We start from the raw sequence: 27979 nt of genomic DNA, 5'->3' as shown, positions 1-27979 counted from the left end.
TTATTTTTTTTTTCTTTTTTATCTATTTATTAATCATCATAATTTTTGCATAATAATAACATTTATGTATCATTTTGATTTCTAATGTAACTTTCTCGAAGTATATTAATTTTTTGCTCTATCAATTTGTTATTATATATCTTATAACTTTCTTGTAAAGCATCACTTCTTATATCACTTTCTCCATCACCTTCTTCTAATTGTTTAATAAACGATTTTTCATCTTTTTGGATACTATTCTGTTTTCCACTCATTTCATCAGATTGGTATTCATCAAACCATTTTGGAATATCCATTTGATTTCCTTCATTTGTTTGTATATCATTTATATAATTCCCCATTTCTTTTTTATGAATATAATCTTCTTTTTTTTCATAAAATAATTTATCATGATTTTCCATTTTTGACTCTAACATATTCTTTTGTTTATGTTCCAATTCTTCCTCTTCACATACATTTAAAACTTGCATAAATATATCAATCCATATTATATTTTTTAACACATTTTTTTTTAGAGTATTCTCCAATCCAAAATTATATATTTCCTGACTCATATCAATTGAACATAATTCATCTATTTTATATGTTTCCATTAAATTATTAAACCACTCTTCATTATCACATTCTTCAATATTTTTAAAATTTTTTAATAACCATTCTTTCCATATTATCTTTTCTTTCTTCAAGTAAAAATATTTTTTTTCTTCTTTTATTAAATTATTAATATTATATTCGTATTGTATTTCATTCAAATAACACGATTTTTCTTCATTCCAATCATTTTTCAAAATAATAAACCATTCTTCATTTTCCCATTTTTTGCTTGACATTTTATTTATTTCTTCTCTATTATACCATAATATTTTTAGCCTTTCAAATATCTTTTCTTCCAATTGCTTCATTATTTCATTTGCTTCATCATAAAATTTGTTATTTTTCTCAAATATATTTATATAATTAAAAGTTCTTTTTTTTAACAAATCAAAACAAATTTTTAAAAATTCCGTTCTTTTTTCCAAAATATTCATATCTTTATTCATAGCATTATTTTCTTTTAATTTATTTTGACATTTTTTTCTTCTTCTTTTATATATTTTATATTTATTTGATCTTCCTTTTTTTCCATAATCATCTATATAAAAAGGTACATATTTTTTTTTCCTAACATTCTCATTTATATGTAAATATTTAATCTGTTCATTTTCATTACTTGCAATTTTTAACCAATCTCTTTCGTTATCTTCATCTATCCATTTTAATTGAATATCATCCCAATGCTTTTTTGATATTTTTTTTTCAACAACTCTTAATGGCTTTCTTATTATATCTTTATATTCTTCATCATCTTCTTCATTTATTATTGATCTGAAATATCTATCCTCTTCAATTATCCATTCTTTCTTCAAATCTTTATACCATTTTTTCATTTTTAATTTTTCTATTTCTTGTTTTTGATCATTTAATAGGATACTTTTTTTCATATCATCCACACATAATTCATTACCCTCTAAATTTTCATTTCTTTTCAATTCATCCACACAAGTATCCAAAAATATTTCTTTACTTTCTAAATATTCCTCCTTTTTGTGTTCCTCAATTATCATCATATATATTTTTATCCATATGATACATATTAATTTTTTTTTCCTATGTTCTTTTAATACTTCCAAATATTCTTCATTTTCTTCCATCTGCATTAAATTTTTACATTCATCTAATTCAATAACTTCTTTTCTTTCAATTTCTTCTAATAATTTATCAAACCATTTTTTTATAACATTTGATTCTATATGATATAAATTTTTTGCAATCCACTTTCTCCATATAATTTTTTGCCTTTGTAACATTGGATTTTTAACATCCTCTCTTAAACTAATCAACAATTCTAAATAAGCTTTTCTCATATATTTATTCTCTTCATTCTTCCAATTCTCTTTCAATATAATAAACCATTTTTCTTTTTTCCATTTTTCCAACATATATCTATGTCTTTCTATCCATCTATTCCACAAATTGTTTTGTCTCTCTATTACATCCATATTTAAATGTTTATATTCTAGTTCTCCTATCATTAACATGTTATTTATTATATTGGAATATTCCTTATTTTCCATATTTCCAAATTCTTGCAAGCATATTTCTAAAAAGTCCCCTTTATTCATTTCCCACTCTTCATTTTTGCAGTCGTTCAAAACTTGCATATGTATTTCGATGATAGTTTTCCATTTGATACTTTTATTATCATGTAATTTATTTGAATAATTATCCAATTTATTCAATTCTATCATTCTATTTATGTCTTCATTCATTTCGTCTGTGTTTGTATTATCTTTATCTATTGCGATACGTAACCAATCCCTCTCATTATCTTCATCAATCCATTTTATATACATATCTTTCCAATGTTTTAATAATACACCTTTTTCTACTTCTATAATGGGATTATTCAACAAACCATCCTCATATATTTCATCCTTTTCCATTAAATCCAAAGAATTTATATATTTGTCTTCTTCTTTTATCCATTCTTTCTTCAAATTATTATACCATTCTTCATTCTTCCACTTTTTGTAATTTTCTCCTTTATCACATATAAGAAATCCTTTTTTCATTTCATCAACTATTGTTATCATTCTTTCATTTTCTTCAGAATATTCTTCCTTTTTTAACTCATCTATACATGTATTTAAAAAGGACTCCTTGTTTTTCTCTAATTCTTCATTCTTCTCTTCTTCCAAAACAGACATATATATTTTTATCCACAAAATTACTTCTAACTTTTTCTTCCTATATTTATTTAACTCCTCATCCGATATATCTTTTTCTAAAGATAAAAATTTTTTTATAGCTTCATCACCAATAATACCATTTTTATCTATCTCATCCAATAAATGATTTAACCATTTATTTATAATTTCTTCATTTATTTTGTAAGGATGTTTTGCAACCCATTTCCTCCAAATTATTTTTTGTCTCTGCGACATATTATATTTGTCACCCTTTAGACTTATTAATAATTCTTTGTATGATTTTCTCATATATTCATTTTGTTCTTTCTCCCAATCATTTTTTAATTGAAAAAACCAATTTTCTTTATTCCATTTTTCTAACATATAATTGTGTCTATTTGTCCATATATTCCAAAACGATTTGGTATTCTCCACTATATCGTAAATATCACTTTCATTTGTTATATAATCATAATCTTCTTTATTTTTTTTATCTTCATTTTGTTTTTTTACCAATTCTTCTATACATATATCTAAAAAGTCCTCTTTATTTTTTTCCCACTCTTCCATTTTACAATCGTATAATACCTCCAAATGTATTTCAATGATGGTTTTCCATTTCAATACCTTTTTATTTGATAAATAAATACCTTTTTTTTCTATTTCATCATAAATTTTTAATTCTTCGCTATATATATCATCCTCTTTAATTATTCTATGCTTCATTTTATCATCAGGTTTTATATATTTCCTTCTTTTTAACAAATCATCTTCCAACCAATCTGTATCATTATCTTCATCAATCCATTTTAATTCTATATTTCTCCATTGTTCTTTTAATAAATCTTTCTGTATTTCCATTGTTGGTTTTTTAACAAATTCATAAAACTCCTCTTCATCGTCACTTCCCAAATTATATGACGAAATAAATTTATATTCTCTTCTAATCCAATCTTGTTGCATTTGCTTAAACCAATCTTCTCCCTTATACCTTTCAAGTTCTTTCATTTTATCTATACCATATATATCTTTTTTCAAATCTTCTATCACTTCTTCTTCTATTTCTTTTTTCTTTTTTAATTCTTCAAATGATGTATCTATAAATAACTTTTCACTCTCTATATCTTCTTCCTTTATATATTCCTCCAATATTGACATATATATTTTTATCCATAATATAACCACCAACACTTTCTTTTTATATTTTATGAATTCTTCGATTTGTTCTTCATCATATTGTTCTTCATGTAAAGATAAAAATTTTCTTATGGCTTCATCAGATATGATACCTTCCTTTTCAAGCTCTTCAAATAATTTATTAAACCATTTATCTATAACAAATTCTCTAACCCTAAATGGATGTTTTGCAATCCATTTTCTCCAAATAATTTTTTGCCTTTGAGACATATGATATTTATCACCTCTTAAACTAATTAATAATTCTTTATATGCTCTTTTCATATACTCTTCTTCTTCATCTCTCCAACTCTCTTTTAATCTTAAAAACCATTCTTCTTCTTTCCATTTTTCTAACATATGTTCATGCCGTTCAACCCATCTATACCACATATCGCTTTGCTTATTCATCATATATATAGTTTCTACATCTTTTTCTTCACCAAATAATGAATCACTTGTTATTACATTTATATCTGATTTTTTTTCCTGTCTTGAAAATTCATCAATACATATATTTAAAAAATCTCCTTTATTAAATTCCCATTCTGCTTTTGTTTGTTCTTCTAAAATTAACATATGTATTTCTATAATAGTTTTCCATAACCATTTCTTTTTTTCTAATAATTTAATTTTATAAGGATCCTCTATAATTTCAACTTTTTTTTTAACGTGTATTTTTTTTTTTAATTTTTCTTTTTGCTTTTCCTTAATTTCCTCACTTAAACCTTCTACGTCGTCTAATCTAACATATGTTGCCGAAGGAACAATATTTTCCGCTTTTACTTTTTCTTTTTCTTTTATCACCACATCCAAATGTTTCTTCTGCAAAAAGAAAAAATATGTATAGTATATATATATATATATATATATATATATATATTAAACATATTTTTAGAGCATATATTTCAACTTACTCTATTTAGAAAAAACCATATAAAGGAAATAATAATGAATAATATACTTAAAGAAACATATATGTAAGGTGGAATTTTTTTAGTAGTTATCTTGGGGGTGATATTCACAGGAGTATAAGGAGTTTGAGGAATTGTAATACTGAAAATATTACGATTTCCTCCTGACAATGTATCCACAAGATCAACATGTGATCCATTCTTAAATTTGAATAAATTAGCTATGCTACCTGTATTAATTAAAAAATATATATGTTATATTTATGATGTTATTTTTTCCAAATAGAATTTTATAAAATTTTAAATTTTTCTATTAGAGCATATTAATTTTTTGTTTTTTTTTTTTCCAAAATATATAAAATTCATTGATATAAAAATTATATATATCAATTTAATAAACGTACTAGAATTTAAAAAGGGAGAAGAAAATTCATAATTTTGAAAATTAAAAATAGGTTCCGAACCTTCCATTGATTCTATGGCAGCTGTACCATTGACAGAAGGGAATTCTTTTCCATGAATACGATGGATATTTATAGTGACTTCCTCTCCTTCCTCTTCTTCGTCTTTTCCATCTTCTGGATTTCTTTTCTTTTTATAATTATCTTCTTCCGAATGATTTACGGGTTTCCCGTCAAGGACAATATTAGGAACAACATTATCAATTTTATCAGAACAGTCCATTTCTGCAAATAATGTACTTGGATCACTGAACGTACATTTATTAGATATAAAATAAGCTTTCTTTTGTTTATCCCTTTCTGTTACATTATTTTGAAATAATTTAAAAATTTTATCCTCATTATCTTTTATCCATCTATTAAATTCTAAGCATTTTTGTCTATCAAATTTCCCACTTTTTAATTCTTGTTCTTTTTTATCTCTATCCTCACAAAAATCCTCTAGAACCTTTCTCCTTGTCCTTTGTTCCCTTTCAAAATAAGGATAAATTCTTTTACATTTTTTATTAGATTTGTTTTCCATCATCTCATTTAATTTTTTTTCCATACTGTTTTCCCATAAACCCATTCGAGCAGTTTTTGGAATACCTAATATATTATTTGACCTAAAAATGTCCTTTATTTCATCTATGTCATAATTTAAATGTCTACACAATCTAGTGGATTTGTTAGATGTGTTTAACTCTTCAATTTTAGAATTAACATAAACATCCACTCTGTCACTAAATAAAGAAAAAAGTAGCCTATACACAGAAGGGCTTACTCCCTCCTTATAATGGGGTATTGATCTAATTATAGCCATGTCATAATTCAGAATAGAATAATATACTTTAAAATTTCAAGTAGTAAAATATACACATACGGAATAAATAAATAAATAAATATATATATATATATATATATATATATAGGGAATACGTTAGAATACATATGATTCGTATACATTATATTTTACAAATTTAATGTAAGAGAGTTATTATATATATTTGTAATATTAATAAAATATGAACAATTGTAAGAATTTATTAAATAATTCCAAATAAACCAAGAAAAAAAAGTGCACAACTAGAAATATTATTTTTTAATATATATATATATATATTGGACCATAAATATGCTACATACATTTTAAGAATTTTAATAGTTAAGCTCTTGTTAACACACGAAATTATAGAAATTAAAAATATATATATAATTAAGTTTTATCAGGATACATATATCATATACATTTATTTTTTATTTTAATTGTATTCTATCATTAAAACAATATATATGAAATTAAAAAAAAAAAAAAAAGGATACATATAGGTTGTACTCTTTATAACAACATCGCCAATAAAATATTTAAAATTTTTTTAATTTCCAATTAAAATATAAGAAAAAGAAAAAAAAAAACCATTACATATTTTTATTATTTATTATTTTTTTTTTTCATCATTTGTTATATATTTCTTTTATTATATTTTTTTTCAAATAATTTGTATGCTCCCTTAATGACCACATTTTACATACTTTGAATAATTATAAACATAATATTTTTTACTATTATATTTTTCATGACCTCACTTTGATTACTATCTTATATGAAAATAAAAATAAAAAATATATTTCACTTAATATATTTATATAAAATATAATAAGTAATATAATATAAATTAAATATTTAGTTAACCCATTGATCATGTGACATATATATTTTCCACATAATAAAATACAATAAATGTAATTTTTAAATTAAAAAAAAAAAAATGTCTCTATTATTTAAAATAATTTAACTTTAATAAATAAATATTATAAAATTAATAAATTTATTTCTCATCAATTTCTTTTTTTTTTAATTTTATATATTTTTTGAAGAATAATATCTCATATATAATTAAAAATATAATTACATCATACAAAAAATAAATAAATTAATAAAATAAAATAATAAACATAATATCTCCTTTGAAAATTTTTTTTTTTATATTTTTTAAAAATTAAATATTTCCTTCAAAAAAATAAAATAAAATAAAATGTATCTTTTGTTTATTCATTACTATTATTTTTATTTTGTTTATAAATTAAGAAGTAAAGGTATATTTAAAAGCTTCTTTTAGTGAGAATGCATATGAAAGGATAAAATAAAATAACAAATTCTCTAAAACAAAAGAAACAAAATATATAGAAAAATATATTGTTATCATTATTATTAATCCATTACATTGATATTTCAAGTATACACATTTATAAAATAGCTGAAATACATTAATATACATCTCAAAACATAACTTGAATATCATTATTCTTATCTTTTTCTCTATCAATTCATTCAATAGTCTATATAATAAAACAATAAAAAGAGATTTTACAATCATATATATATATGTGGGTATGCCTCATGTTATTGCCAAGGCATAAAGAAACACATATCATAATTAAGACAATATATATATATATAATATCAAAGGCTTAATATTATATACATTTAAATTTCTTAAAAAATATTTTTTTTAAATTTCGAATAATGTGTATTAATATAAAACATTAATATATATGGTATAACAATACATAAAGAAAATTCAGTGTTCATTGATTTTTCTTCCTTCATTTTATATATATATATCACAATATATTTTCCTGTACATTATTCTCATTTCAAAAAAAAAAAAAAAAAAAATTCCTTTTATATGTAACAATTAAAACAAAATATATAACAAAAAAAATGTCCTTTAAAATGAATAAGTTTTAATTTCCCCTTTTGGGGGTAATACAAAAACACAATTTTATTTCTTTTACTTTTTAAAAAAATAAAAAAATGTATATGATTAAAAATATATATTTATGACAAATAAAGAAAAAAAAAAAAAGAAAAAAAAGAAAACATATAAATAAAAATTTTCTGTTAATAAAATATCATTTTCATTTTATATTTTATATAAATATTGTCGAACATTTTTGGAAAATCCAAAAAAATTATATAATAACCAAGTAAACATTTCTGATGTATTCATTTTATATAATAATCGAAATATATCAATCAGTTCTACTCGTTTATTAGATGAATATCCATGTAATGTATAATAATCATTATTCGTTTCATTCAAAGTTATTAAATGATCTAATTCATTTAACAAAGTATTTAAATGATTTATAAGTGAAAAACTATCATTATTATTTCCATCATTTTCACATTTCTTTGAAAATGATTTTTTATTAATATCTTTAAAAAAACTTTTATATTTATCTGAACAACATTTTGTATATAAAGTCTTTCCATTTTTTTTTCCTTCAAAAGTTTTTTTTAATATATCTTTACATGACATTTCAAGGGATGAAAATAATTTCATCCATATTAATTTAATTCCACATACAAATAAAATATATTCATTCATATCTAACACTTTTTTTTTATTATGCCATTTATAAAAAGCATAATTTAAATTAGTATACATATTCATTCCACTTGTTTCAATTAAATCAAGACATTCATTCATTATCTTATTAACATACTCATCTTTAATATTGTACGCATTTTTTAATTCTTCAAATAAAGTACTCATTTCCTTTTTTAAAAAAAGAAAATTTTTTAATTCATTTCTTATGAAATCAGTCCATATATTTTTCATATGTTCCTTTTTATTTTCACCTTCATTCATCCTTAACAATTTAATTTCATTCATTATTTCTTTATCTTTTTCATTTTTTACAAATGGATATGTTGTATTATCAAAAGATATTAAATCAAATTCTTCTGATAATTCCTTTTCTAATATACCATTATATAACATATCATGATAATTAAATAACTTAAAATTATAATCTAACAATGGATTATTTGAGTATTCTCCATTTGATGATCTTTTATTTTCTTCATATAATTTATTTGATATATTATCATCTTTACTCTCAAAACAAATTTCCTTTGTATTTTTACATGAATTTTTTTCATCCTCATTACATGACGATAAAACGGAAGTACAGTTGATATTGTTTATAAATTGACTCTAGAAAAAATAAAAATATATAAATATATATAAACATAATAATATATACATATTATATATTTATATATATAATAAAAATTTACTAAAAAGCTTCTACACTTAAAAAAAAAAAAAAAACACCTTACCATTAAAATTATATATATTACTAAACATAATGGTAATCTAAAAAATCTCCCACATTTCAAAAGAATATTTTTCCTATTTCTATATTGTCCTATTTTGGTACATTTATATAATGTACAATAATTTTTATTATTCTCAACATATCTCTTAAGATATCCTTTTGATGTAACAGAATTTGACTTACGTGTATGTATAGATTTTTCCATTTTAACATAATATTATGAATAAATCATAACAAAAATATATATATATATATATATATTTATTTATTTAATAACTTATATATTATAGTACAAAATTAAGTAAATAAAATTTTCCCCTTTTTGGGTGTTGAACCAGTTACAAAAAATGTAAATAATTCAAATTAAAGGAAAAACAATACACTAACACAAACATATAATATATATATATATTTATATAATTTTAATATTTCTTAGATTATAATACATTTTATTAATAACTATTCATTACATAGTAATCATTAATTTATATTAAGATTAATAGTAACAAAAATAATATCATAAAAAAAAAACATTTATAAACAAACCATTTATAATAATATTATAATAATACTACTATTCATAACATTTATACTTTTATTTTTAAAAGGATATAAACGTTCTTAATTTAATCATTCTAATTCAAATAATTCAATCTAAATGTAAATAATTTTAACTAAGAGCGAAATTCAGTGGAATTATTTAATCTTTCAACGTAAAGAAAATATAATAATATATAAATAAATATATTTCTTTACTATTAATAATATATAATTTTTAATTTTATTTTTATATACGGAAATTTAAATATATAATATTTATTTTACATAAAATAAGGAAAACTCACACTATATATATATATATAATATATATATATTATAAAAGTGTGAGATATACTATAAATGATGTTGTAGAATTATTTTGAGAATAAAAAATTAAATGAAAAAAAAAAATGCTTATAAGGTTCATTTATTAAATATATATAATACGTTTATTATATTAAAAGGGATATACTTAATATATATATTTATAATTGGAAATTTAAATATATAATATATATTTTACATAATATAAGGAAAACTCACATTATATATTATATACATATTATATATATTATAAAAGTGTGAGATATACTATCATATTGAGGTTGTAGAATAATTTGAGAATTAAAAATTAAAAAAAAAAAAAAAATGTTTATAAGGTACTTTTCTTAAAAATATATAATATGTTTATTATATTGAAAAATATATTTTTAATGTATATTTTTATTTATTAATAACATTTGAATAATATATTTAATTTTTATAAAAATAAATATATATACACTATATTATGCTAAAGAGAACTGTATTATAATTTTATATATAAGTTCCCAAAATTTTTATAAAATTATATATAATAACTATTGATCATTTATTATATTATATATTATTAACATTATCAAAAAATATAATATGAAACCTACAAAATTTAAAATACTTTTATAAATGATTTATAAAATATTTTTCAATAAATTATTCTTTTTTTAGACCAAAAAAAAAAAAAAAAAAAAAAAAAAAAAAAAGTTATATTTTTAATACCAATTCATATGAATATAATAATATTCTCTATTGAAGATCAATTATTTTTTTATCATTATATTATATATTATATATTATATTTTTTCTTTTGTTGTACAACTAAAAATGTTTAGAAATAAGGTTTTATATAATATTTTATTCTTTTTATATATTATTTATTTTTAATGAACCCTTGAGAATATAATAATACTATATATATGCACTTCAATAAGGGGGACTTCATGATAAATTGAAAAAAAATAAAAAAAAAAAACTTATAAATAACAACCTTTTAATTTTTTAATTTTTATGTAACAAATAATAATTGGAATAAAGCATATATTATATTTATATTTTATATTTATTAATTCATTTATATAATAATAAGTTATAATGAGAAAAGGAAATAAAAAAAGAAAAAAAAAAAAAAAAAAATAACGGACCAATAATATTAAACCTCAATTTTTTTAAATATTAAATGACATTTGATTTATAATAATAAGAATATAATATATATATTAATTGAAATATTATATATATTTATATATAATTTAATTTATCTATAAAATATTTTTTCTTTAGCGTAAAATTTATATCTTAATGATCAAGGAACATCAGTTATTTTATATATATATATATATATATATATATATAATATAATTATTAAGAATGAAAAATGAACTTGGAAGAATAAATTTATTCATCTACACATTTTAATAAAAAAAATAATAATTTATAGGATGACGTTAAGAGTAATATATATTTATTTCTAAAATTTTATATTTTTCTTCATTATCAATTTTTTTATATTCATCCTATAAAGTATATTTAAATTTCTTTTTTCTTTTCTTTTTTTTGCTTTATATATATATATATATATATACATTTATTTATTTATATTTATATAACCGTTATTGAAACGGTTTGTATATTTTAATTATATAAGAAATATATATTTTTATTGTGTTAAAATTTTGTTTAAATGATCCTTATAAAAGAAATCATTATTTTATATATTATATTTATATAAATTATATATATAATATTATACATAGTTATACTAAATAAAATATATACTAATATATTTTATTCTCCATATTTAACAATTGAAAATTAGGAATTTCATATTTTTATGATTTTTCTCCTTTTCTTTTAATTAAAGAAAATTTTCTTATACGTTAATTTCTTTTTTTCCATTTCCCTATTTTAATTTTTATTTATTTTATTTATATATATGTATATATTTTTTTGTTGTGTGTTATGTTTTTTTTTTTTTTTTTTTTTTTTTTATTATAACATAATATATATATTTTTTTCATTATAATATCACATATTTTATTTTTGTTGAAATTATTTTTAATTCTTTTTTTCTTTTTTTTTGCTAAAAATTGATAATCCAAAGGTTCCGTTTGTTATTTTATTTTAAAGGCCAAAATATAAGCAACGTCAGAAATATAAATATATAATAATGTATTTATATATTTGTAAAAATATAGAATGAGAACATCAAAAAAAAAAAAAATTAATAAAATGAAAAATAAAATGAAAACAAAATGAAAAACAAAATGAAAAATAAAATCATATAATATATAAATATATTTATATATATGCCATACCAGTATTCAATCAATAATAATATAAGAATTATAAAAAAGAAAGGACAAAAAAATATGTTACTTTTTAATGTGATATATTTCACATGTGCTGTAATCATATTTTCCTTCCAATATATTAATAATGTAACTTTACAAAAAAAAAAAAAAAAAAAAAAAAAGGAAAAAACCACACAATATATATTTTTAAGTTGGACATATATATAATATATGTATTATATGTATATCTATTTTTTATTTTTTATTATTTTTTTTTTTTTTTTTCCCTTATAGGATAACTGGCATACCAATATACATAATGTAGACAAAACAAGATACTCATTAAATATATATTTTAAAAGATTATTGTTAGAAAATAATGAAACTGCTCAATTAGAAGAAAATTCTGATGAATATTTATCAACACAATTGGATGATAATCAAAGTACAATAAGTGTTGAGGAATGTGAAAAATCTTTAAAAGAATTTTTTGATGATTGTAAGAGAGAAAATTATCCAGGGAAGGTTTTTCATTTATGCGATTATGTAGACGATATAGAAGAAATAAAAAGAGGGGGCTCTAAAACAAATATTTTATTAGAAGAATATGGGGATGCAGTAATATATGATAAAGAGGAACTACTAATTATTTCTGAACTTTTGAATACTTACCTTGAAGATGAGAGACATTTATGTATGATAAAAAAAATATTGGACTATACAAAAATATATAGAAACCCTTTATTATACGCAAGGTATAAAATTAAAAAATTCTTTAAAAGATATATCAAAAGAACTAAATAATTTTGTAAAAATATTAAACACAAATGTCATTTAAGAAAAAAAAAAAAAAAAAAAAAAAATATAATCAAAAAGAATTATAAAACAAAATGACACAATCGAACATGTAATATATATATATGTATATTCTTCCTAATAATTAAATAGTAGGAATAAATCATTTGATAAAAATATACATGTATGAATTTTAATACAATATATTTTAAAAATTTGTAAAGAACAAAATATAAAATAACACATATATATATGTACCCATATATATATATATATATATATATATATACCTTTTTTATGTAACACTAATATTGTATATTTTTTGTTTTTTTTTAACTTATTCTTCCTCTAAATTTGTATTTATTTCATATTTGATATTAATGTTATATTTAAAATTTACAACATATTTATATTGTTTTATTTAATTTTTTGTTTGGTATTTTAATTATAATAATTTAATATTTTATGTATTCGTTAAAACGATAGTTTTGTGTCATAAAATTTATATTTTTTTATATAATTTATTTTCATTTTTAAAAAATATTCTGTAATATATATATAACCATAATATAATTATCTAAATTTCAATATATATTTATATATTATTATATCTGAAAAGTAACATTAAATCATGATATTAATAATACATTCTATATAATTTTATTTACTTAAACGTTTATATATATATATATATAACTCATTTTGTTTTCTTATTAATGTATTTTAATATAGAGCACTTATTATTTTATTTTTCATTTTATTTATTAATATTCAATAATTTTTTTTTTATATATATATAAGAAATTATATTAATTTTTAGTTATTAATAAAATAAAAGATATTTGTACAACTAATCATATATATATATATATATATATATATATATAATTATTATGGATAATAATTCCCCTTATTTTTTACAGTATTAAGGGAAAAGGATATTTTCTTTTATTATATAATATAATATATAACAAATAATTAATAAGCCTATTATATTTTGTTTATAAAAATATACTTATATTTATATAATTACTTATGGTATTATTAGAATTTTATTTTATTTATTTATTTGTATGTGTACCTATAATTTCCTATTATACATACATTAGACATACACATTTTACGTACACCTTATGAAAGAAAAAAAAAAAAATACATGTACAATTGAATATATAAAATATGTATTTGTACTCATAATACATTGTTCTTATTATTTTATTTAATAATATTTTTAAATAATTAAAAATAGGGAATTTAAAATATCATATATATAATGATATATTATGGTTGTATATTATATACTAAAAGAAAAAGAAAAAAAAAAAAAAAAAAAAACAGAAATTCATTAATTTTTGGGGGAAAAGTATATTTATTAGGTAATCTTCATCTATATATATATATATATATATATATATATATATATATATATATATATTAATATAAAAATAAAGGTATAGTATGATTTAAACTACTTATAAGTACATAGAATATAAATTAAATGTTCATGTATTAATAACTATTCTACATTAAGGTCTTTTGTGTATTTCCTATGTGTTATAATAATTACTTCATCAATTTATTTACATGAAGAATACAACTTAAAAAATTATAAAGAAATATAAAAAAAAAAAGAGAAAAAAAACCAATATTTTTATATTTAAAGTTTATTATTTCCAAGAAATAGTATTTTTATATTAATATTTTTTTCAGTTTTATATTTAAAAAAACAAAAACAAAAACAAAAACAAAACAAAACAAAAAAAAAAAAAAAAAAAAAAAAAAAAAAAAAAAAATATTGACATATATATATATATATATATATATATATACAAACAATAATTATAATATTAATCATATTGGGATACAAATAGAAAAAAAAATGAGCAGCATATAATTACCAAACAACATTAATAATAATTAAAAATTATGATAATAACAAATATTAAAGAAATATAAAAAATATAAAATTTTATCATAAAATATGTTTACATTTATTTTATGGTTTAAAAATATTTGTCATTCCATAAAACAAATTTATGAATTACATAAAATGAAACTTTAAAAATAAATCACAAAGAAATAAAATAAAATAAAATAATAATATATGAACAATATATTTATATATATATATTATTATTATCATCATCATTATATATTTTGGTATATAAAAATATTTAATTACACACATATCATAAACATATAAATAAATATCAATTATACTAAAAAGAAAAAACAAAATATTATTTTAAAAAATTTTATAAACAAAACGGAATAACATTTTTAAATTAAAAAATAGAACATTCATTAATTCAACTAAACATAACAAAAAAAAATAATAATAATAATAAGTAAATAAATATATATATATATATATGATTCATTAAAAAAAAAAAATATATTACGAGGATAAGAAAGGGAGAATTTCTTAATCCAATAATATTGATGAATATATAAATATAAAGCCATTAAAAGATAAAAATCTTAAAAGACAATTATACATATATATATATATATATATATATATATATATTTCCATATATTTCATATTTTAATTTATAATTTATTTTATTTCTTTTAGAAAAGGATTTTTTTCAAAGATCTAAAAAATGATTTGCCAGAATCTTTAGATAGGAAGATCCATTTACAACCTCCTACAAATGCAGCACCTAAAAGTACAGGTGCTCCTAATGTAAATACAAAAGTGTAACCTAAACCTTCTGCAATTCTTCTAACTACTGGTTTTTTATTCAATTTGTCTTTTTGTTTTTTATATTCAGTTTTAGCTAAATCGTGCATAATAAAATTCCATTTTTTTAATGTTACTTCTTCATTTAAAGCACGTAATTTAATCAAATCTGGTTTTAAATTAGTTTTCATTGTTATTCTTACTTCATTTTCACCATCTTCTTCTTCTGCACATACTTCTAATACTTCAAATTCTGTCTCAACTTCAGTTATCATATCCTTTTTCTTAATTTCTGTATTTAAATTTACATTTAAAACATTAAACACAGGTTGACCAACTTCATTATGAGAACGTAGTGCTAATGACCTACTTAGCCTATGACTAAGTGAGTTAGCCAATTTTACATTTTCATTAACGGATATACAAAAACAAGACTGTAAAAAAAAAGAAATATATATAGAATTAATATAAATCACATTCATTCTAATTATCAAACAGATATGTTATAATAGGTAAAACTAACTAAATAATATACATATATATATATATATATATAAACATATTAATATGTAGAAAAAATATGTTTTCTTCTTTTCTTTCTTTTGTTATTTTTCCCCTTACATTATTAAAAAAGTCTACGGAAACACAGAAAAGACCAATAACCAATATATTTATAAATAAAATAAATATATTCATTTTATTAAATGTACGGTTATTTTTAATACTTTTCATATTCCTTTATATAATATTTATCTTTTTATCTACATGTTTTGATGTTGATAAAATGATACTTCACATCAAATAGGACGTAAATAAAAATAAATAAATATATAAATATATATATATATTATCTATATATGTATATCCATATATAGAATAATTTTAATTTATAAAGAAACTTCTCCTTTTTAATTTTTTTGTTGGGAAATATAATTACGTAAAAATATAATATAGGTTATATTTAATTATATTAGATAAAAAAGAAATACACAAAAAAAATCAAAAAAAAAAAAAAAAAAAAAAAACTAATTAATACATTTCTTATAAAAGTTAAATTAATAATTTTATACATAAAAATAATTTATATAGAAATATATTTTTAAAAAATTAAATTAAAAATAAATATAAAATTTATTATAAAAATTTATTTTAGATAAAAATATTTTTTATGTTATACATACATATATTTATATATATGTTTTTTTTTTCTATTAAACATAAATAAATATTATCTAAAATATATAAATACATAGTATATATAAATAGTTTTCTATTCATATTTGAGAAGTATAATAATATCATATAATTTTATTATTCATATTTTTTTATTTTCTTGTGTAAAAAAAAAAACACAAGGTTATATAATATATTAATGAAACAAATTTGTAAATAAGTACAAAAAAAAAATAAAAAATAGCCCATATTTTTTTATATAAAAAAGAAGAAAAACCAGAAACCAATCAAACACATATATTTCTATAGGGGGGGAAATGATTTTAATATGAATTAGAACATTATTATAAATATATAAATATATAAATATTTTTTATTTTGTTTACCTAATAATTCTTTTTCTTTTTGCTTTTTTTTTAAATAATTTTTTAATTTTATAAGATAACATATTTTTATCTAAAAAATTGTAGTTATTAAATAATATGCTATTTCAAGTTGAGAAAAAAAAAAAAATATACAAGGTAAAATTTTTCTAAATTTAGGTCAACACTATATGATTATTATATAATATACAATATATTAAAGATATTCAGCTCTTTATGATTTTTCTAATTAAATAATTTACAATAAAAAATATATTTTATTTTCCATTTAGTTTTTTCTTTTTTTTAATTATAATTCCAATATATATATATATATATATATATATATATTTTATTAGGATACCAAATGGTTTATACATATATATATATATATATATATATAATTTTAATTATACTTGATGTGCATATATTTTTTATGTGTTAAAAACAAAAGAAATTATAAATGAAAATGGATTTTTTAAAGAATAAATAAAATATAGATATAATTAAAAATAGCTACAAAGAATAAGTAAAACAAAAAAAATGAAAATTTCAACATATTGAAAAAAAAAAATATATATATATATATATATATATATATATATATATATATAATATATATATTTTTTTTTTCTTTTTAGTGTGTTGAAACAAACTCAATTTTTAATAGAATAAATAATTCTCCTTTTAATGTAAACATATTTATTCTTATAAAAACAAAACATATGGTAGTCATATATCACTTTTATTTTCATTTTTATAGTTTTATGCTAATAAAAAAAGTTCAATTTTATGTAATAATGAAAAGAAAACCAATCCATATAAAATAAAATTATATATAAAAAAACATATATTTTTTAAAAAAAAATCAAATTAACTTGTAAAAAAAAAAAAAGAAAAACGAGAAAAAAATATCCAAAAAAAATACCATCATATATATATCCAAAATATGAATCAGAAAAACTACTGTTCCAAAATAATAAATATTGAGAGTTATAAATTTATAACGTTCTTTGTAAATAAATATATATATATGTGTCAATATTGGTAAATCTTATGACTAATATATTGCCATAATATTACATCAAATTTAATTATTTCTTATTTTTATTTTTTGGTGTAGTTTATATATTTTGATTCTATTCATTATATATATCAATATATAATTAACATATGATAAGCCATTTTCCATCTTTCATCTTATATAATTTTCAAAATTTCGTTCTAGTGTGTTTTTCCATATACTTTCTTCACTTTCTCTAAATTGTTTCCATGATTCTCTTTTATGAATTATGAAATGTATAAAATCCAATGTGTCATATATTTTATTAAATACTAAAGTATTAAAATCAGAAAAGTCAGTTAAATTTTTTTGAATTAATTCTTCATTTGTATAAGTAACAATCTTTTTCCATTCTTTTGCTAAAATACTTTGAGGTACATTATATTCAAATGCTAATATTTCACAAAAATTCCATAAGTTCATTTGCATATTATAAAATTTCTTATTTTCATTAGAACAAAATTTATTCCATACTGTACATGTGTTTCCAAGTGTTCCATTATTTTTTAAATTATGTAACATCCTTTCAAATTCTTCTTCATCTTGTTCATTTATTTCATATATACTTGGATTATCATATTCTAATGTATCTATAGTAGTATTAGATGTATGTGATAATTCATTTAATGATTCTTGACATGATACTTCTAAACATTCTGAATTTGAATTAGAAGAATTATTACAAACTTCATTTGTTTTTTCTACCTTATCTTCTATATTCTCAAGTGAACTATACCCATTTCTATTAAATAATAAGTTCATTTTTACTATATCAGCATCATTTAATCCATAAGAATTATTAGGAAATTCTCCATTAGGTAATTCATATGTATTAACAAGGTTAGCACTTGTTGATCCTTTATTATTATGATGATTATTATTATTATATTTTTCATTATTATATGAAGAATTAACATTTTGTATATCTTCTTCTGTTAATACATTATATGAATCAGAATCTGTTTCATTATGTAATAATTCAATATGATCTAATGCTTTTTCGTTTATTAGATTTTTTAAAGTAAACTCATTAGAAGTACTTGTTAATATATGATATTGATGACTTCCTGAAATTCCACGTCTTTTCCATAATATTCTTTCATATTCTTCCTTAAGTTCCTTATCTTCTTCTTCATCAATAATATCATCAACTTCAGTTACAACATAATCAACATTACTTTCGGGTGGTGTCTTTTGACCATCACTTAATACTTCTGTTACTTCTATAAAAGACATTAAATTAACATTTTCATCTATACTATCATCATCATAATTATTTATGGTATCAGGACTTATGCTAAAGTCTTCTAAAATGTCAACAGAAGAATCATCAGACTCTTCTACAGTTAAGCCATTATTATCGTATTCATGAGAACTAGAAAAAGATTCGGATAAAATTCTCTTATTTCTATTCCTCACAATTGAATCATTGCTATTATAAGTATTCTCACCAGAATTATCATATCTCAACTATAAAAAAAAAAATAAAAATAAAATAATAATAAAAAGTAAGTAAATAAATAAATGAATTCACCTTAAGGAATAATATATATATATATATTATTATTACTTTACCTGAAATATCAAGTAAACAAAAATGAATAAAGATATAGTAAGAGATCTATATCTTATATAATTCCTCGAACGATTCTTTTTATACTGACGCTCTTTTTTCATCCATAACTTATTTTTCTCTGAAACAAATAAAGTCTTTTTTAAATATTCCATATTTTACAGTTCTATAGAAATATATGTATATAATTATTATGTATTAATAAAAAAAAAAAAAAAAAAAAAAAAAAAAAAAAAAAAATCTTTCTTTTCTCTTATATAAATTAAAATACAAATAAAATATAACGAAAAATAATAATATATAATATTTCCAAATATTATATTATGGTTACTATATTCTTTTCTTAGAAAAAAAAATATATATATATATATATATAATATATATAATATGTAACAAAATAATATTTTACTACTTAATAGAAAATATATAATATATCAAAAATTTTTCGTATTCTTTTTATTTTTATTTTTTTTTTATTTCTTTTTCCTTATAATAGAATTTTAAAGCAAATAGGAAAATTTAATACATAAAAAATATTTATATTCATTTTTCTATAAAAGAATGTTGTTATGAAATACATATATAAATTATATATAATAATATATTATTTTTGGTTATGTATATTATATATATATATAATATATGGTATTTCTTTTTTTCATTATATATATGAAATAATTTTTCTTTTCAGTTAATAGATATTTATTATAATTTATATGCATGTCAGTAAAAAAATTAAAATAATTCTTATATTTATATAGATAAAATAAAAGTTAATTATATTTTTTAAAATATAATATATTATAAAAAATAAATATTTATTTAAGCATGGCAATAAAAATATGACGGTCTACATATAAAATAGTATTATTTTTTATATGCATTATTAATTAATATAGATATAAAAAAATATTAATATATATATAAATAAATAAATATATATATATATATATATATATATATATATATATATATATATTATTTATTTATATCTTTTTATTATATAATATATATTATATATATATTTTTCTATTCTAAATATATTAATACTTTTTAAATATTATAATATATATATAATAAATACAAATATTAATATATATATATATAAAATATTAAATATATTTTTCTTTTATTCCTTATTTGTAATTTTATATTAGTTATAAATATAACATCAAACATTTATGGTTACGAATATATATATTTATTATATATATATATATTATATTTCTTTTCTTTTATATTATTTATATATTATATTAAAATTTGTATAGTTATATTCAAAAAAGAAAATGCTGTTTTAATATATTTTATAATATGATTCTTTAATTATAATATATATGTAACAATCTGATTTATCGCTTTATAAATATGGAGTCTAATAAATGTCTATAAATATTAATATACATATATATATGGTATGTTTTTATTTATTTACCCTTTTAACCATATTAAATAATTGTTTTTTTTTTTATTATTTTTTAAATAAGCCATAAAAATTTAAATAAAATATCAACATATTTAAAAAAAAAAAAAAAAAATGACCTTAAGTTGTTATATCAAAATGATGAATTTTATAATATGTAAATTTTTTCTTGGAATTTATTGTTTCTTTCTTAATATAATATACTATACATATATATATATATATATATATATTATCTTTTGCATATGACATAGTATTTTATTATTTTATTGTGTTATTATTTTTTTATTTTTATATACACACGCTTTGTAAATGCATCAATCACATGGTATATATTTAAAATATAAAAAAAAGGTACAAGAATAACCTTTAAACATATCTTCTGCTTTTTTCTTTTTTTTTTTTTTAAAAAAACAAAACAAAACATAACATTTTAATCAAAATATATATATATGGATAAACATATAAATTAATATTTCTTTCATATATAAAAAATTTATTTTGAAAAAAAAATTAAAAACTCAAAAATTATGTTATAATTTAAAGTACATTATTTTATATTATATATATATATATATATATATATCCAATAAATATATTTTAAGGGTCACATTTTATACAGTACTATTTTATTTAATCATAAAAAAAAAGAAAGTTTAATCAGAAAGAAAATGTTTACATATTTAAAAATATATAGTATTTTTTTTTTTTTTTTTTTTTTTTGCGTTGTTTTATCTTTATATTAAATATGTTTTATGCATTTAATTATACAATTCTTATAATTATAAATACATATTGTGTAGTTAAAGCTATATATATATATATATATATATATATATATATGATTAAATAATTTATATATCATTTATTTTAATATTTCTTTATACTTTAACCTTTTTTTCTAGACGTAAAATAAAATGGATACAACGTTTTAATAAGTCCGAACTAGTGAAAAAATGTATAATAAAAAAAAATACAGTCGCAATATTATTATTATGATGTATATTATATAACAAATGTATTATATATATATATATATATAATTTTACATATAAGGGGGCTATTATAATATATTTTTTTCTGTTTTTTTAAATATCCTTTAAATTTTGCTAATATATTGCAAATTAAATGAAATCATTTTATAAATATTATGCTATCATTTTTTACTTAATGTTTAAATATAAAAACACAAAAATATATATATAATTTTTTTTGTGTTTTTATTATTCTTTTACAAATAATTATCAAATTATGCTATAAAATATGAGGAGAAAAAAAGTTATATAAGGGCAAAATTTTCATTACTTTTTTTTCTTTTATATTATAATTTTATTCATTATTTTTTCGTACAAAATTATTTATACATATTAAAACAATGAATATGAAAAAAAAACAAAAAATATAATATAATATTATGTATATATTGTAGTAATTATAATTTTTAAAGTAAAAAAAAAAAAAAATATATATTTTTTTTTTCTTGATTTTTCATCATTTATATAAAATATAAATAATATTTATATTATTATTTTTTTTTTTTTTTTTTTTTTTTTTTTGGTATTATAGTCGTATAGTAGTGTAGTCCATATAAAAATATATATATATATAATAATACCTAAATATTATTGGGCCACGCTTTCTTTTTTTTTTTTTTTTTTTTGTTGTTGTTCGTTCTACTACTGCATGTTATCCGGCTTTTGAATTTTTGAATACCCTAATAAAAAAGAAAAGTTCTATAAAGTATAAAAATATATATTTATTATATATATATATATATATATATATATATATATATATATATATGTAATTATTATAAATATATTTATTACTTTTATGGTAATAATACTTAATCATATATAATGCATAAAAAAAAAATTACCTCTTTTCTGTAACCCCAAAAAAAAAAAAAAATAAAAAAAAAAATTAATAATAAAATATATTAGAATTTAATAAAATATATTTTCTAAGCAATATTTTCTACATAATATATATATATATTAATATAATATATATTAATTTAATTTTTTTTTTTTTTTTTTTTTTTTTTGCTAAATATACAATATAAAATAATGTTATTATTTATAAGTAAAATATTAAAATTAAACATATAATTAATTATTTAATTATCAACAAACAAAATGAAGAAATAGTATATATATTTAATATAATAAGCATACAACATTAACAAAAAAAAAAAAAAAAAAAGAAAGAAATATGGAGAGAAAAAATACTTGGTTACAACTATAGTATTTAATATACATAAATAAATAATATATTTTTTTAAAAAACAGAATTTTACAAATTTATTAAATTTTTTCAGAGAATATTCAAATGACCATTGTTTTATATATATATATATATATATATTTAAATATTTTTTTTTTTATTGATTTCTATGTTTTTTCCTTTTTCCTTTTTTTTTCCATATTATATATTTTATTATTATATATCTATATTTTTTAAATAATTATAATATTTAATTTTTTTTATTTTTCATTATTTTCTTTTTTTATTTTTTTTATTTTTTGGTTATTTATTTTTAAAAAATTAGAGAATACATATTCTCTAAAAAAAAAAAATATATAAATAATAATAATAAAAGTATATATGTATTATAATTAATTTGTATTTATTCTATTTTGATTTAATTTGTTTTGTTATACCTTTTATGATTTGTTTTTGTCGTATAACAGAATCTATGGTTCTTTTTGTTCTTAAATAATATTATAAATGATCTAAAATAATTTGTTTTATATAATATATATATTTTTAATTATACACAGTTTATATAAATATATATATATATATATATATATATATATATATATATATATATATGTTAGATAATTAATATATTATTCTTTTATATATTTTACCAAAAAAAATAAGCAACAGTAACAATTTATTTATATTAAATATTGTAATTTAGTACATAGACATTATATATATTTTTTAATTTTTTTTTTTTTTTTTTTTTGAAATGAAATTTGTTTTTATAAAATAGTATAAAATGAATTTAGAGCAGTTTAAAAATATAAACAAAGATCTGGCTACAAATCTTTTTTCTCAACTATCATTTTTAAAAAATGAGAATAAGTTTTTGAGCCACGGAAAATCACTTATCAAATTTCTTATTGGAATTGCCATATTTTTAGTTGTTCTCATATTTATAAAATCGTCTCATCCGGTACGTTTAATATAAATACATACATATATATATATATATGTGTTACCCAATTTAGGATATATTCATATATATATATAAATATATATATATATTTTTTTTTTTATCTTCCTTTTTAGGCTCTTAAAGATAAGAAGAAAAAGATCATAGAATTTTTTGAAAACTTTATTTTAAAAAAAAACAATAAAGACAAAATAACTGCATTGATCCAATCCAAAGAATTGGCTGATGCTGAATCAACAGATTCGAGCGATGCAGAAGAAGATGATAATATTGATAATAAAAAAGTAAAAAGAAAAAAAAGACATATTACAAATATTTCTGATGAGAAAGATCATGATGTAAAAGAAAAAAATATTAAAAAAAAAAATAACGGATTTGAAGAAACTGATGAATGTGATAATGAAAGTAACCTATTATCTTCTGATGATGAAAATGTAGCAGAATTAGATGATTGGAAAAAAAATGAGTGGATTAAATGGATGGATCAAACAGAAGAAGAATGGCAACTTCTAAAATTATGGTTTGAAGGAGAAAAAAATAAATGGCTTGAAGGGAAAAATAAGGAATATGATATATGGTTAAAACATATGGATAGTAAATGGACAAATTATAGTAAAGATATAGATGAAGAATATGGTTCAAATGTATTTAAAGATTCTCATAAATGGAATGAAAAACAATGGGAAAAATGGATGAAAACAGAAGGAAAAGAATTCATGTTACAAGATTTTAAAAGATGGTTAGAAGAAAGTGAAGGATATTTAAAATCATGGCTTGTTAAACAATGGATACAATGGAAAAATATGAAAATTCTTGAATGGTTAATGAATGAATGGAGAAGAGAAGAAGATGAAAAATGGTCACTCTTAGAAGATACGGATCAAATTAGAATATTAAATCATAAAGATAGAAAAGAATGGTTTAAATGGAAAGAAAGGGTTACTAGAGAAAAACTAGAATGGAAACATTGGGTCGAATTGAAAGAAAATATGAATATATATAATAAGTGGAAAAAATGGATCAAATGGAAGAAAAATAGATTAGCTAATTTTAATGAATGGTCCCAAAATTTTATAGACAAATGGATAAGAGATAAACAATGGAACGTTTGGATTAATGAAAGAAAAACATATACTTCTCAAAGAAAAAGTTTAGAACAACAATTTGGGGATAATATAGATAGTATGAACAAATTAAGAAAAAAAAAAATATTGAAATATTTCCCACTATTTAATTATAAAAGTGATTTGGAACCAATCATGGAAGTAGATGAAAGCGAATATGACAATATTGATGAAAACCAAGAACAAAAAGGAGAAACAACATTAAGTGTTAATGTGGAAAAAACGGAAGGTTTGAATGTAGAAAAGAAGGAAGGTTTGAATGTAGAAAAGACGGAAGGTTTGAATGTAGAAAAGACGGAAGGTTTTAATGTAGAAAAGACGGAAGGTTTTAATGCAGAAAAAACGGAAGGTTTTAATGCAGAAAAGACGGAAGGTTTTAATGCAGAAAAGACGGAAGGTTTTAATGCAGAAAAAACATTAGATCTGAATGCAGCCAAAACATCAGATTCAAATGCAGACAAAACGGGAGATGTTAATATATTTAAAACAACAAACTATAATGCAGGAAAAACAACAGATCAAAAAGTAAGACATTCGTTAGATCAAGAAGTAAGACAAATGATAGACCAAAAAGTAGCACAAATAATCAACCAGGATATAGAATCAACAACAGAACTAAAAGCAGAAAAAAAAGGAGGAAAAGCAAAAGCAAAGACAAAAGTAAGAACGGTTGATGATGACGGAAATGAAATCAATGTTCAAGTTTAATAAAATACATAAGAATATATATTCATTTATAATGAATCAATGTTATAGTTAATAAATAAATAAAAATACATACGTATATATATATATATATATATTTATTTATTTATTTAATTAGCCATTTTTGTTATGTAAATTTATTAAACATAAATATTAAATATAATATTTCTATATTGTAAATAATATATTATTTTTCATAAAGTTTATTTTTATATCAACTTTTATGTTATGTTAATTTTTCATTCCGTTTCATTTTATTTTTGTTATATTTTATTATGTTAAATTGTTCATATTTTTTGGTATATTCTTAAAGAAAACATAATATTGTAATAACAAATATTTTTTTAATTTTTATTAAAAATATTTAATATGTATATTCATATATATTACCCCATATTAAAATATATATATATATATATATATATATATATATATATATATATATATATAAACAAAAAAGAGATGGAGATTTTTTACATCTTTTCATTATATAAGAAATATTAATATATTAAAAATAAACTATATTAAAAAATATATTATATAATACATTTTATTTTCATTATAAAGAACCTCTTTTTTTTCTTTTTTTTTCTTTTTATTTAAACGTTGTCCTTATTACAAAATAAAACAAATTTAAAAAAAAAAAAAAAAAAAAAAAAAAAAAGATAATATTTTCCTTAATAAAAAATTGACATTTCCATATTTGTCCAGTACGAAAAATAAAAATCAATTATCCGTGATTTTTCTTTATTAATTAATATAAATATATTAACATATAATAATTTGAAAGGTTTTTAAAGGGTTAAAAAAAAAAAAAAAAAAAATTGTATAAATAATATATACATAATAATATATATATATTAAATATATCCATATATTTAACATAAGAAATATATATACATATATATATGTATATATATATGTATATATATATGTAGGTGTATTCAAACACCTTTTGACATATATAATTAAATTTTTGCTTTTTTTTCAATATAAAAATTATATGTAAAATTATATACACATTTTATAAAAAAATACAATGTCGTGTATAAAACATTTAATATTGAAATCAACTTATAATCGGATATTATATTTCTAAAATATATATATTTCCATATATACATTTAAAGAATTACAAAAAACGTTAAAAAAAAAAAAATATAATTATATATCTATATATTTTAAAAGTATTCTGTACAATCCTTTTTTTTTTTTTTTTTTTTTTTTTTTTTTTTATCTATCTATCTGTCTTCATTTATCAAAATAATTTTTTCCGTAACATATATATATATATTTATATATATAAATGTATATCAAATAACATGCTATTCTATTATATATTAATATAA

The 27979-nt window shown here is 18.0% G+C and overlaps 6 protein-coding genes across 6 annotated transcripts; 2 read left to right on the top strand and 4 right to left on the bottom strand.

The window, feature by feature from the left end:
• Window positions 1-62: 62 nt before the first annotated feature.
• PADL01_0830300 (surface-associated interspersed protein 8.1 (SURFIN 8.1)) lies at window positions 63-6082 on the bottom strand (the record flags this gene model as incomplete). The annotated part of the gene is made up of 3 exons (XM_028681653.1): window positions 63-4730; window positions 4823-5049; window positions 5224-6082. The coding sequence occupies 3 exons, from the start codon at window positions 6080-6082 to the stop codon at window positions 63-65; spliced, it is 5754 nt and encodes a 1917-aa protein (XP_028538010.1).
• A 2104-nt stretch (window positions 6083-8186) lies between these two features.
• On the bottom strand, window positions 8187-9595 carry PADL01_0830200 (Plasmodium exported protein (PHISTb), unknown function; the record flags this gene model as incomplete). The annotated part of the gene is made up of 2 exons (XM_028681652.1): window positions 8187-9266; window positions 9392-9595. The coding sequence occupies 2 exons, from the start codon at window positions 9593-9595 to the stop codon at window positions 8187-8189; spliced, it is 1284 nt and encodes a 427-aa protein (XP_028538009.1).
• Window positions 9596-12617: 3022 nt separating this feature from the next.
• Window positions 12618-13343, top strand: PADL01_0830100 (Plasmodium exported protein, unknown function; the record flags this gene model as incomplete). Its single annotated transcript, XM_028681651.1, has 2 exons — window positions 12618-12686; window positions 12834-13343. The coding sequence occupies 2 exons, from the start codon at window positions 12618-12620 to the stop codon at window positions 13341-13343; spliced, it is 579 nt and encodes a 192-aa protein (XP_028538008.1).
• Window positions 13344-15908: 2565 nt separating this feature from the next.
• PADL01_0830000 (Plasmodium exported protein (hyp9), unknown function) lies at window positions 15909-16752 on the bottom strand (the record flags this gene model as incomplete). Its single annotated transcript, XM_028681650.1, has 2 exons — window positions 15909-16454; window positions 16642-16752. 2 exons carry the CDS (start codon window positions 16750-16752, stop codon window positions 15909-15911), a joined length of 657 nt encoding a protein of 218 aa, XP_028538007.1.
• Window positions 16753-18750: 1998 nt separating this feature from the next.
• On the bottom strand, window positions 18751-20346 carry PADL01_0829900 (Plasmodium exported protein (PHISTc), unknown function; the record flags this gene model as incomplete). Its single annotated transcript, XM_028681649.1, has 2 exons — window positions 18751-20088; window positions 20194-20346. 2 exons carry the CDS (start codon window positions 20344-20346, stop codon window positions 18751-18753), a joined length of 1491 nt encoding a protein of 496 aa, XP_028538006.1.
• A 4278-nt stretch (window positions 20347-24624) lies between these two features.
• On the top strand, window positions 24625-26633 carry PADL01_0829800 (tryptophan/threonine-rich antigen; the record flags this gene model as incomplete). The annotated part of the gene is made up of 2 exons (XM_028681648.1): window positions 24625-24801; window positions 24918-26633. 2 exons carry the CDS (start codon window positions 24625-24627, stop codon window positions 26631-26633), a joined length of 1893 nt encoding a protein of 630 aa, XP_028538005.1.
• Between the last annotated feature and the right edge of the window lie 1346 nt (window positions 26634-27979).

Source organism: Plasmodium sp. gorilla clade G2 (genome assembly GCF_900097015.1).
Source record: "Plasmodium sp. gorilla clade G2 genome assembly, chromosome: 8".
In the NCBI taxonomy this organism is placed as follows: domain Eukaryota; phylum Apicomplexa; class Aconoidasida; order Haemosporida; family Plasmodiidae; genus Plasmodium; species Plasmodium adleri (nom. inval.).
The sequence above is the reverse complement of the archived record's forward strand: the minus strand, read 5'-3'. Positions and strand labels throughout refer to the sequence as shown.